The 13,935-nt window shown below is 45.4% G+C and overlaps 1 protein-coding gene across 2 annotated transcripts in view; it reads right to left on the minus strand.

The window, feature by feature from the left end:
* DNAJC5 (DnaJ heat shock protein family (Hsp40) member C5) overlaps positions 1-13,935 on the minus strand; it is a 35,639-nt gene that overhangs the window by 3,400 nt on the left and 18,304 nt on the right. Inside the window, exons 1-3 of one of the 2 annotated variants that reach the window (XM_032387588.1) lie at positions 8,607-9,993; positions 1,541-1,658; positions 551-764 (exon numbers count right to left, since the gene is read on the minus strand). In XM_032387588.1, coding sequence (XP_032243479.1) covers positions 551-764; positions 1,541-1,658; positions 8,607-8,712 — 438 coding nt within the window. In that variant the 5' untranslated portion in view covers positions 8,713-9,993. Of the gene's footprint in view, positions 1-550; positions 765-1,540; positions 1,659-8,606; positions 9,994-13,935 lie in introns of those variants that run through there. The other variant, XM_032387589.1, reaches the window with a different exon arrangement.

The following is a 13,935-nucleotide window of genomic DNA, read 5'->3' on the forward strand; positions in this document are numbered from 1 at the left end:
CTCGGGGGGGCTGACACGGGGGGGGCTGAGACTCAGGGGGGGCTGAGACTGGGGGGGCTGAGACGGGGGGGCGCTCCCGCCGACGGGAGGGGTGGGGACAGAGGGACGGAGCCCGCTCACCCCGAGAAAAGGGGTCTTCGGAGCGGCGTGCCCAAGGCCCACACGTGCTTGGGCACCAGGGACGAGGGGAGACGTGCGCGGGTGTCTCATGTCAGAGTTGACACACGTCTTCCCGCACCCTGACGACCAGCTGCCCACAACGGGACGGAAAGGCCCTGCCCACCTCTGTTCAAGGGCGCACAGTGAGTCACGAGAGAAAGGGTCACGGCTGGCTCGGTGCCGGCTGGCTGCACACAGGCTTCGAGCCGGCCCCGCAGACCCGGCCCCGCACTGACACACCGGGAGGGAAGGCCGCCACGCGCCCGGAAACCGTGTCTCGGGGGCACAGAGCACTCGGACCAAATGCCCTGACTCCGTAAGACCCAAAGCCCTACCCGGCAGGAGACCCTCCCGGGGCACCCGGGGCCGCACGGCCGCCTGCTCCCCTCACCTTGGCCCACCAACTGGACAGCACGAAGTAGGTGTTCACGTTCTCCTCCCCAAACTGCTCGGCCACGTAGAGCCCCAGCGAACCGTACTTGTCGTAGATGTTTCTTTTTGTGGCGTCCGTCAGGATGGCGTGGGCGTTGTTGATCTCCTTAAACTTGTCTGCAGCCTCTGGGTTATCGGGGTTCTTGTCAGGGTGATATTTCAAGGCAAGTTTCCTGCAAACCAAAACCATTTCTTTGTCCCTTATTCCACATTCATCTGCGAGAGGGAGGGCCCGGCGCAGGAAACACTTCCCCATTACATGTCACTTCCCAACTCTCCACAGAGTTCGAGAATGTCAGCATCAGAAGAAACCTCTGCAGCCTCTCGGGGCAAAGCTCCTGGCTCTGACCTGGCCACAGAGGAGGGAGTCCCCAGGTGAGGGCTACCCTGGAGGCAGGCATGGCCAGCAGCCCACCCTTCTCCTGCTCAGAGGCAAACCCTACTGCTGACCTCTAGTGTCCTCGCAGCTTAACTGCACATTTTGCCAAATAAAGTGAGCAGCAAAGGCCTCTTCTCTCCTGTGTGTGAGAAGTACACAACGGGAAGAACACAAAGCAGGGCTGCTTGAAGGGTGTGGATCACCGAGGACTTGTGTCTCTGCAGCTTACTCCCTGAAGCCGTGGAGAAGCTCCAGCCAAAGGCTACAGGGAGGAGCCTGTCATCCCGACGGTGAAAGGAATAAAAGCCCCATCTGCTGAGCAGGCTCAGACCTGCTTCCCCGTGGGACTGGCTGCTCCAGGGTACACAGTGTGTATTATCTACAAAGTGTTACTTTTTTGTTGCCAAGAAAATACCAATATAAGAATTTTAAGCTATAAGGGAACACATTATGCATACAAAAATGGACCTAAGAGTTCCCAGTTACCTACAGAGTCCGCTGGGGGCGGGGAGACACACAGTGGTTCCTGGTAAATGCAGATCAAACCACACAAGGTACAAGGCCTCTTACCGATAGGACTTTTTAATGTCATCTGAGGTTGCATTCTTGTCCAGCCCCAGAACATGGTATAGTGATTCCCCAGAGGTGGAGAGTGAGCGTTGTCTCTGGTCGGCCATGGTAGGCTGATCTACAAGAAAAATGCAAAGAAAACATCAAAGAGTATCGATAAAGATTCCAAGCACAGAGCTGGAGGACTTTATTCCATATGACTGTTTTATGCAAGCAATCACAACACCGCTGGTGGCGGCCATGAGGTTCACAGACACAGCACATCCAACTACAACGTAAAGGGGTGTGGGGAGTGGTCCCATGTGAGGCCTAGAGGCTAAGTTTGCAATTGTGCCTGTGGAGTGCTAGACTATTGCTACGCTAAGTAGACTGTAAAAAAACTGTGTTTACTGTAATCTCCAGAGCAACCTCGAAATAAAAAATCCAAACAAGTACAGTTAAAATTCTCAAAGAAAAAGGGAAATGATCTCTTTAGACTAAAAAGTCCAATAAAAAGAAGAGGTTGTCAGAATGGAGAAAGACTCAAGACCCAACTAGACACTTTAAAGACAGAGCCTCAGAACGCTTTAATCCAAGGGGCGCCTGGGTGGCTCAGTTGGTTAAGCGACTGCCTTTGGCTCAGGTCATGATCCTGGAGTCCCTGGATCGAGTCCTGCATCGGGCTCCCTGCTCATCGGGGAGCCTGCTTCTCCCTCTGACCCTCCCCCCTCTCATGCTCTATCTCATTCTCTCTCTCAAATAAATAAATAAAATCTTAAAAAAAAAAAAAGAACCCTTTAATCCAAGTACTGACAGAATTAAAGGAGAAATGGACAACACACAGCTATAAAAATCTTAGCACCTATCTCTCAGAAACAGACAGTATGGACAAACAACAGAAAAATGGATGATCCAAAAAACACTACCAACTACCATGACCTAATTGATATATACGGGACACCCAACATCTATAAACAGTTCTTTAAAAATCACCAAGACATGTCATATATTAGACTTTAATACAAATTTCAATAAATTTAATGGGCTGAAATCATGCACAGTGTGCTCCCTGACCTTAGCAGAATTAAGTTAGAAACCCAACAGTAAGATACCCAAGAAAACCTCAAGTATTTTTTTAATAGAATTTGTTTTTTTGGGGTTTTTTTTAAGATTTTATTTGAGAGAGAGAGAGAGCATGAGTTGGGGGAGGGACAGAGGGAGAGAGAGAAGCAGGATCCCTGCTGAGCACGGAACCTGATGTGGGACTCGATCCCAAGACCTGAGCTAAAGTCAGATGCTTAACCGACTGAGCCACCCAGATGCCCCCAAAACCTCAAGTATTTAACATCATCCAACACACTGATAAAATAACATGTAACTCAAAGAAGAAATCAGTTATTTTCAATTGAATAGTAAAATATAACATATTAGCCAAGACCTAAGTTTATAACACCAGAAGCAGCAGGACAGACCCAAAGAAAATGGAAGGAAGGAAATAATAAAGAGCAGAAATCAACAAAATAAAAAACAGATAAATGATAGAGAAATTTAACTAAGCCAAAAGTTGGCTCTTTGAAAACAACAACAAAATTGATCAACAGCCGAAAAAAGAAAAAAAAGAAATCAGTGAGGTGAGGAAGGAAAAAAAGAGGGGTCATCACTATAGACCCTACAGGCACAAAAAAGATGATAGAGAGGGGCGCCTGGGTGGCTCAGTCATTAAGCGCCTGCCTTCGGCTCAGGTCATGATCCCGGGGTCCTGGGATAGAGCCCCGCGTCGGGCTCCCTGCTCTGCGGGAGGCCTGCTTCTCCCTCTCCCATTCCCCCTGCTTGTATTTCCTCTCTTGCTGTGTCTCGCTCTGTCAAATAAATAAAATCTTAAAAAAAAAAAAAAAGATGATAGAGAAAATTATGGACAAAAATTAGATGAAACAGATAAATACCTTGAAAAATACAATTTACCCAAATTGACACAGGATGAACCAGAAAATCTGAATAGTCCTAAATGCGTTACATTAATACAATTGAATCTGTAATAGAAAACCTTCCCACAAAGTTCCAGGCCCTGGAGACTTTGCTGCCAAATATCCAAGAAAGACATCAATCTTAGACAAACTTTTTCAAAAACAGAGGAGGAGGGAACTTTTCTTGTTTTTGGAGGCCAGCACGACCTCATAAAGACATTACCAAAAAATCCGTCACAAACATAGACATAAAAATCCTTAACAAAGTATTAGCAAGTTGAATCTAATTAAGTAGAAATTATCCCAAGAAGGCAAGCCTGATTTAACATTTCAAAACAAACCAATGTAATCCAGTATATTATAGAACAAATGAGATAAACCACATGGTCATCTCAAAGATTCATCAAAGCATGCAGCAAAGTTCAACACTAATTCATGATTTAAAAAATTCTCAGTATATTGGGAATAGAAGGGAACTTCCTCAGTCTGATAAAGGACATCTAACCAAAAACCTATAGCTGATATGCTCAGTAGTGAAATACTGAATGGTTTTCCCTTAAATCAGAATGTGACAAGGATGCCTACTCTCACCAGTTCTAGCCAACACTGTTCTAGGACCCTGAACACCGCGACAGGAAAAAAAAAATCAAAAAGACATAAAACCATCCCTATTCACAGATGACTTGGTTGTTTATACAGAAAATCCTAAGGGATCGACAAAAAACAAAAACAATGAAACAAAAAGCCAACTAAACAAAAAAACCAACTACAACTAATTGAATTTAGCAAGGTGACAGGATATAAATATTTAAAACTATATTTTTATTTGAGAGCAGTAAACAATTGGAAAATATTATTACATACAGATTTCATTTACAGCAGCATCCAAAACCATAGAATTATTTAGGGATAAATGTTTTTTTTTTTTAAAGATTTTATGTATTTGACAGAGAGAGACACAGCGAGAGAGGGAACACAAGCAGGGGGAGTGGGAGAGGGAGAAGCAGGCTTCCCGCTGAGCAGGGAGCCCGATGTGGGGCTCCATCCCAGGACCCTGGGATCACGACCTGAGCCGAAGGCAGACGCTTAACGACTGAGCCACCCAGGCGCCCCAGGAATAAAATTTAACAAGAGACATACAAGACCCCTACACTGAAAACTACACATTGCCAAGCGAAACAAAAGACCTAAAAAAATAGAGCTTTATCATGTTCATGGATCAGAAGATCAAGACTGTCAATCTTCTCAAGATCAATCTACAGATTCAATACAATCTTAACTCTAATCTCAGCAGCTTTTTTGCAAAAACTGAGAAAATGACTTCAAAATTTGTATGGAGATACAAAGGGCATATACTAACCACAGCAACACGGGTGTACAGGGAGCCAACAGGACGTGCAAAGCTGTCCATCATCAGTCACTCAGAAACGCAGAATAAAATGAGATACTACAACCTATCTACCAGAATGGCTTGTATTGAAAAAGATGACCCACATCACGCGTTAGCAAGGATGTGAGGCCACATGAACTCTCACACATGCTGAAAATGGGAAACGGTACAACCCCTTTAGAAAACAGCCTGGTAGTGCCTTAAAAAGTTAAACACACTCCCCAGACAACCCAGCAATCCCTCTGCTACGTACAGCACTTACCTACATGAAATGAAAACATATGTCCACCAAAGACCTACACACCAATGTTGATAGCAGCTTTACTCACAATAGCCAAAATCTGGAAACAACCCGAATGTCCAGACAGGCGAATGGATAAACAGAAAGGGGTCTACCCGCGGATGGCCTGCTGCTCAGCATGAAGGGAATGAGCCACTACGACACACCAACACGACGGATGACTCCTGAAGCATGCTGCTGAATGGAAGGGGCCAGACCTAAACGAGAATGTAGGAGTTCCTCACGTGAAACTCCAGCAAACGCAAAGTTGTCTACACAAGGATGCCCGAAAGCGGAGGGCAGAGCAGAGATGGGTTACAAGGGCTCAAGGCAACTCTGGAAAACTACCTGGCACTTGCCACAAGACCCAGCAGGTCTGCTCCTAGCTGATTTATCGAAAAGTAAACACGTCTTCACATACAAACCTACACACGACATTCACAGCAGCTTTATTTGTAACAGCCCCAAACTAGGATCAGTCCAGATGTCCTGGACTGCAGTACAATGTAATACTACTTATCAAACCAAAACAAAACCAGTGCTGCATGTGTAACTTGGATGAACCTGCAGGGAACTGCACTGAGCAGATAAAAGCCAATCCCAAGAAGTTACATACTGTATGACTGGATTTTGGAAATGACACAATTTTAGGAATGGAAGACAGACTGCTGACTGCCAGGGGTCAAGGATGGGAGGTGAGTGGGACGGGGGTGGCCTGTGTACTGAGAATTCCAGTATCTGGAGTCCAGCGGTGGACACGCACACCTACGCAGATGCTACGGCCCTGCAGAGGTCACCACGCCCACACCAGTAAGTACAAGTAAAGATGGGGAGATCTGACTAAGATTGGTAGGTTGTATCAACATCAGTATCCTGGTTAGGAGAGTAAACTACAGTTTGGCAAAAGTCACCGTTGGGAAAAACCAGGCAAAGTGTTGTGATTTCTTATAACTACATGTGACTTTATAATCATCTTAATTAAAATCGCAATTAACAGCTCATTACTAGACTAATTCAAGTTACTTGGTTGGTTTAGACCATTCAAAGAAGCCATAACTAGAGATAACATAGCATATTGTTACCAGCAACAAAGGCTAGATCTAGCAAAGCCAGAAGCAAGAGAGCAGTGGGAAAAGAGAACCTCAGACATGCGGTCCTAGCCCAATTCCTTCACCTCCCAGAAGATCAAAGGGAAGCCCAGACATGCAAAATGATTTACCAAAATACACAATGAGTCCCAGAAGCAGGCCCAGAAGCCACTGCTGATTCAAGTTCGGGGATCAACCACACTGAACGTGTGTCTGCCCCCTGGTTCTCTAAAAAGACACACTGTCACAAGTTGTGACTAGCTAAATTCTCTTTCCTGCTGCTTAAAGTTAACAAAAAATAATAAACAACCTTTCCAGGAAATACAGTGACGCTGCTAACAAAAGGGCTTCCAATCTCCACATTATGTCTGCTTCTGTGAAGGGAGCACGATGGGCCTAAGGCAGCGCCCAGCCCCATCACACACTTGCAGATACTGCCCCGAAGTCAACCATGTGAAAAATGAGGGGATGGACTTAATTTCTAAATTCAATACTGATTTAATGATTATGTGACTATAGGCTAGTACTACTTAAAAATAAGTTAATGTGTTCATAATTACCAAAACTCAGGAGCAACTAAGATGTCCTTCAGTGAGTGATTGCATAAACTGTCCATGTGGACAGTGGATATTCTTCATGCTGGAAAGAAATGAGCTACTGAGCCGAGAAAAGGCTGCACAATGTGTGATTCCCTCTCTATGACATTCTGGAAAAGGCAAAACTCCAGGGACAGTAGAGAGTGGTGGTTGCCAGGGGTTGGAGGAGGCAGGGATTAAGAGGAGGAGCACAGGGGATTTTTAGGGGATGAAACTACTCTGTGTGACACTACAGTGATTATGTTTGTCAACGATCACACAGAACATGCAACACCAAGAGTGACTGCTAAGGTAAACTATGGACTCTGGTTAATAATGTATCAATACTGGGGCGCCTGGGGGGCTCAGTCGGAAAGCGTCTGCCTTCAGCTCAGGTCATGATCTCAGGGTCCTGGGATCGAGTCCTGTGTCAGTCCCATGTCGGGCTCCCTGCTCAGCAGGGAGTCTGCTGCTCCCCCTGCTCATGCTCATGCTCTGTGTCTCTCTCTCTCTCTGTAAGCCTAAAGCTGCTAAAAAAAAAAAAAAGTCTATCAAGTAGGAAACAAAGTACAAAAAAGAGTTGGTGACCCCAGAGGAAAAATGGCAAGGGTTTTTTTTTTTTAAGATTTTATTTATTTGTCAGAGAGAGTGAGAGGGAGAGCACAAGCAGGGGGAGCGTCAGGCAGAGGGAGAAGCAGACTCCGCTGAGCAAGGAGCCCGATGAGGGACTCGATCCCAGGACCCTGAGATCATGACCTGAGCTGAGGCAGACGCTTCACTGACTGAGCCACCCAGGCGCCCCAAATGTCAAGCTTTTAAGTTCTGATATCTTCAGAGGTTGAAGGCTACTATTTCTATAAAATTAAAAGAAACTGTGGACGAAAAGTAAACTGTGAAGGAGAGCAAGCACAGAAGAGTAGGATCGGCAGTGACTGTCTGAGCAAGAAGGTACAAACCAAGCACAAGAGGGCAACACAACTCAAGTGGGTGAAGCCCACGGTGCAGAGAGAAGTTACAATTCAGGAAGGACCTTAGAACCAGCAAAAAGAAAACAAGAGGAGAAAAATTGGTCTAGCAGGAATGCAAAAGGTAAGGAATACAGCCAAACAAGGGCGGAAAGTCCATTAAAAACAAAAGAAAACAAAACTAGAGCTGAAAGAAAACAGAAGTGTGCAAACTGAAAAGTGCCATCAAGTACCAGGGCTGCACTTAAACATCCTGGTCAAGACTGAGAACTTCCCAACACAAAAAAGTTTCATATTCTAAGATGAAAAGATTTTCAGCCTAGAATTCTATTATCAACCAAGTGCAAGGTCACAAGAATACACAAATGTAAGAGTCTGGGACAAGCAGTGCTCCCACCTTCTAAAATAAACAACTATCTGAGGACACACTTTAACAGAACGAGGAAGGAAGTGAGGAAAGAGGGAACCCTGGGCTAAAAAACACTGGTGTCATCTGGGCCTGCATCAGAAGACATGAAGGCAGGAGGGGGCGCCTGGGTGGCTTGGTCAGTTGGGTGTCTGTCTGCCTTTGGCTCAGGTCATGGTCCCAGGGTCCTGGGATTGAGTCCCGCATCAGGCTCCTTGCTCAGCGAGGAGCCTGCTTCTCCCTCTGCTCCTCCCCCACTTGTGCTCTCTCTCTTTGACAAATAAATAAAATCTAAAAAAAAAAACAAAAAACGAAAGAAGGAGACCCAAGAGCAGCCCCTCCACACACCCACAGGAGGCAGGGTTCCACTTCTCTCTTCATGCCCAATGACAACACAGAACGCAAAGGTTAATGCTCACAATGGAAAGGAGGAGGGTGCAGGGGTGGACAGCCACCATGGGCCAGGCCCCTCCATGCCACGGCCAACCTGGACCACTCAACTGGGTTCCTTGAGTGGCAGTCCATGGGGCTCAGGCTTCCCCTCCCCTCACCAGGCAGGTTCCATGGCAGTCATATCACTGATGCAGAGACAGAAGCACAGACAGGTGACGTCAGGGTGTGAACCCAAACCCAAGGGCATTACCCTTTGACCTAGAGACACCAAGTAAACCACCCTGCCTCTAAGCCTAAGGGATGATGGTGCTGCTGAGGGGCAGGTAATAAAACAAGTCTCCCTGGCATCCAAGAGAGAGCATGGGTTTTGGAATCAGGAAGTGAGGATTCTAAGCCCAGCTCTGAAAGTTTCCAGCTGTGAGACCTTGGGCAAGGCCCCGCAGTGCTCTGAGCCTCCTTCTTCATCTGTGGACCTCACAGGACCAGGCCAGCACAGAGCCCACAGAGCCAACAGAGCCAAGAGACCCTCAGTCAGAAGCACGCATCTGTACTGATGCTGCAGCCAAGTGTTCTCCAGCTGGTCCAAGACTGAAGTGCCGCAGCACGTCAAATTACTACCCTAAGTAATTTCTTTGTTTTTATTCTGTTACCCAATGCCTACTAAATAGTTGGCTTCTAGACCCCATCCACAGAAAAACATCAATAGCTAACACTTTTATGTCTGTTCTGTGAAAATAACCAACGATGGCCATACCTCTTCATACTGCACTTTCCAGATAATGCTTTTATTCCAACAAACTGAAGATTCTTGGCAAACTTGTGTCAAGCTAGTCTCTTTTTCGACAGCATTTGCTCACTTTGTGTCTCTGTGTCACATTCTGGTAATTCTTGCAGTATTTCAAACGTTTTCATTGTTAGTATATTTGTCGTGCTGGTCTGTGATCAGTGATTCTGACTCAAAAGCTCAGAAGATGGTTAGCATTTTTTTAGCAATAAGTATTTTAAAATTAAGGTATGTACTTTTTTTTTTACACATAATACTATGCCACACTTATCAAACAATAGTATAGCATAAACCTAATTTTTATATGCACTGGGAAACCAAAAATTCAGTTGACTCACGCTATTGGGATATTCGCTTTCCTGCAGTTTTCCTGGAACCAAGCCCGCCATAACTGAGATATGCCTGTATGCAGTCAGCTACTTAATTTGACTAAAGAAAAAGTCTCACCCTGTAAAACTGTCACATTTTAAATTATGAATCACCAGTACTACTTAGAAGTCTGTATGCCAGATTTCACAGATGTTACTGCACTGAACGTCAAAAATTTCCTAGTCTCAGAATCATCCTAAGAAAAACCCACAGAATTAATTTAGAATAAATTTTCTTAGTTTCAATGGATTGCCAGTAACTATATCCAAACTTTTCTAAAGGCTAATACTTGCTTAATATAAAACCGTATCTTAGGGCGCCTGGGTGACTCAGTCGGTTAAGCGTCTGCCTTTGGCTCAGGTCATGATCCTGGGGTCCTGGGATGGAGCCCCGTGTCAGGCTCCCTGCTCCAGGGAGCTTGCTTCTCCCTCTGTCTGTCTCTCATGAATAAATAAATAAAATCTTTAAAAAAAAAAAACCGTATCTCCTCAAACCCAGAGATTAAAAACGAAGTTATAAAGCATCCGGAGTCACGTGACTGGCAGTTTTCTCCCTCGTTCCTCGAGTAGCACAGAATGTTAGCGGAGCTACATCTCAACATTTCTGACCCAATAATGTTATAATCAGGCAAGGTCTCCACAGATGGAAGCAAAGACTAATGTTCACACAGACACGAGAACTTACGGAACAAGGAGCTTCTAGAAAAAACAATCTGTTGAAACACCCAGCCAGCGAAGACATAAACCGAAAGGCAGCAATCAAGAATGGAAACCAGGAGGGCGCCTGGGTGGCTCAGATGGTTAAGCGTCTGCCTTCGGCTCAGGTCATGATCCCGGGGTCCTGGGATCGAGTCCCGCATCGGGCTCCCTGCTTGGCGGGGAGCCTGCTTCTCCCTCTGCCTCTGCCTCTCTCTCTCTCTCTCTCTGACTCTCATGAATAAATAAATAAAAAACATTTAAAAAAAAAAAGAATGGAAACCAGGGGTAACGGGTCTGTGGGCAGGTGCTGAAGCCACAGAAATCCAAGAACAAGCCTGAAGAGCACTGGGAGCTGTGGGAACAAGTCTGATGAACATAAACATCACAAACCCACAGCAACAAGATCAGGACACAAGTGGGGAGAGAGTGTGCGGAGTCCCTGTCAGCCCCACCAGGGCCACAAGCACCGTCCACACCAGAGCCTGACGCCGTATGGCCTCCCTCATTAAGGGTGTGGGTGGGTCTGCTGGTGCTGAGGGGGCAGCAATTTCATCAGCGTCCCCTTGATTTTTCTGTATGCCAAATTCAGAGGAAAGTGAAACAAATGCTTCTACTTAAAAGACTATGCGAATGTCTTTGGAAGGTACTATCTGGCTGTTTCTGGGAAATACCTGAGTTAAAAACTAACCTCCTTTCTATTTTAATGAAATGACAGCACAGCAGGGGGCCTGACAGCTCAGGCCTAATTTAACTGTATCAAAGCCAAGTACTTACACACCAGAAAGGGGGAGAACGTTACCACTCGGGTTTACTTTAGTGTTATTCTTCCAAGGACTGTCTACTCTAGAGCACACACTGGCAAGCTTTATTTATTTATTTATTTATTTATTTATTTAAGATTTTATTTATTTATTCATGAGAGACAGAGAGAGAGAGGCAGAGGGAGAGGGAGAAGCAGGCTCCCCGCAGAGCAGGGAGCCCGATGCGGGACTCGATCCCAGGACCCCGGGATCATGACCTGAGCCGAAGGCGGACGCTTAACGACTGAGCCCCCCAGGCGTCCCAGCAAGCTTTTTTTTAAAGGGCAAGATAGTAAATATTTCAGTCTCGTGGGCCAGTCTCCATGGCCGGGTCCCCAGTTTTTAGCTCTGCCTTTGAAGCAGGAAAGCACGGTGTGTAAAGGCCTGGGTGCGGCTGTGCTCCAATAAAACCTGACTCCATTACAGAAGCAGGTGCAACCCTTGCCCCAGAGGTCAAGTAACGGCTTTCTTGTGAATTATTTAAGGAAGTTAGGTCTTTGCAGAGGGTCCCTTATGTTTATATACCGTGAACAAGTGTAGGCTTAGTTACTGTGACACTTTTTTTATTCCTCAAAATTAACTCTACACAAATACAAAACAAAGATAAAGGCACATACCAGGTGACATAAAGGAGAAATGTCCTGAATATACATTTTCAATGAAGATGGAATAATTCAAAGAAATCCATTGCGACATGAAGCAATTACAGGGCAGACAGTAGCAGGAGTGCCCTCTTATTCACATAAAAATGGCTGGAAAAGCTGTGGGAGGGGTGAAGGCATTTTTTCTTTGAACAGTTTTGTTGTTGTGTTTTTAAAGATTTATTTATGTGAGAGAGAGAGAGAGAACGGGTAGATTTATTTATTTGAGAGAGAGAGAACGGGCGCACAGGGGAGCCGGGTTGGGAGGGAGGGGCAGAGAGAGAAGGAGAAGGAGAGAAGCAGACTCCTGCTGAGCACAGAGCCCCAAGACTGAGATCAGGACCTGAGCTGAAATCAGGAGTCTGACGCTTAACCGACTGAGCCACCCAGGCGCCCCAAGGTGAAGGCATTTTCAACAGAAACCATCCAAGAGAAGTCAACGTCATCCCTCATCAGTTCATTCTTCTTACTTCAGTTAATTGAAGTAATGAAGTCATGCGAATGCATGACCCTCTGATCACACACCATCAACATATTCTATGGGTTTTTTTCAACTGGAAATTTAATTAAATTTAAATGATCATGTAATATGGAACAACTACCCTTATACTATTTCATATCAAAGAACACAGAAACAAGATCCCATATTTTGCACGCTTCTCCAATGCTAAGAGGAAAGTCCACTAACCGCATCAAATACATGTGTTCTTGAAGATGCCCTACCTGTCTCCCATTACTATCAATAGTTACGTATGTTGGCACAAGGACAGGGCATTTCCCTACCTAAGGGAGAAAGACCGCTTCCATGTGCCCTGCTGGGGCGTCAATGACTGTTACTTCATTCACAGGACACAAGTCTGGCTCATGTGGCATTTATCATCTCCATGATCACTTATTTGAAAATATTTACTGAGTCCTCCCACATGCCAGGCACTGGGAACACTGCGATGAACAGGGGATACAATCTGAGAGCGGGGAGTGAGTTCAGTGAAGGACACCCAAAATCAGTGAGCACAATTCCCCAAGAACACAGTTTTATGGGAACAGGCAACAGAAGCAGCTTGTTTATGTTTTAAGATTATTCTGGCTGCAGGGTATAAAATTAATATGAAGAAAACCATGCCTATGCACATTATAATCAAACTGCTAAAAACCAAAGATCAGGAGATCTTGTAAACAGAGAAAACTGACATTATCACATAGGGAACAATCATCTGAATTACACGCTTCTCATCAGAAATCATGGAAACCAGAAGGCAGTGGGGCACATCCCTAAAGTACTGAGATAAAAAACCCGTCAAACCAGAATTCTATTTGCAGCAAAAACATCCCTCAGAAACAAAGGTGAAATAAAGACATTTTTAGAAAAAGAGACTAAAAGAACCCATGAAGAAGACCTAAATTACAATAAATGCCAAAGAGTTACTGAGGCTGCAGGGAAATGGTAACAGAAACCAGCATCTTCAGGAAGGAATGAAGGTCAAGGACAATTTCTTCCTTCTTGTTTTAAGAAAATACATCGAAGTGGTGAAAGCAAAAGTTACCAACATTGGCTTATGGGGTTTATAATGTAAGATGTAACACAAAGGAGGGCGCCTGGGGGGCTCAGTTGGTTAAGCGACTGCCTTCAGCTCAGGTCATGATCCTGGAGTCCCGGGATCGAGTCCCACATCGGGCTCCCTGCTCGGCGGGGAGTCTGCTTCTCCCTCTGACCCTCCCCCCTCTCTTGTGCTCTGTCTCTCATTCTCTCTCTCTCAAATAAATAAATAAAATCTTTAAAAAAAAAAAAAAAAGATGTAACACACAGGACACGTATGCGTTCAAGGAGAGCAGGGCAGGGAGGGGTGTGCCTGGAGGCCTTCAGGGCTCCTCCCCTGAGCATGAAGTGATACCACATCAGCTCTAAGACGAGTGGACAACACAAACGGCCAGCAACAAAGGACTGATCACGGCTTGGTCGATTCTATATGGGACACTACTCACCAATAAAAAAAGGGTAACAACATATGGACACAAGCAATAAAACCCTCAAACGTCTGCATGGAGCACTAGGTGTTATGCAC

The sequence above is a fragment of the Phoca vitulina genome, unplaced genomic scaffold (assembly GCF_004348235.1).
Source record: "Phoca vitulina isolate PV1807 unplaced genomic scaffold, GSC_HSeal_1.0 scaffold50, whole genome shotgun sequence".
NCBI classification, from domain to species: Eukaryota; Metazoa; Chordata; class Mammalia; order Carnivora; family Phocidae; genus Phoca; species Phoca vitulina.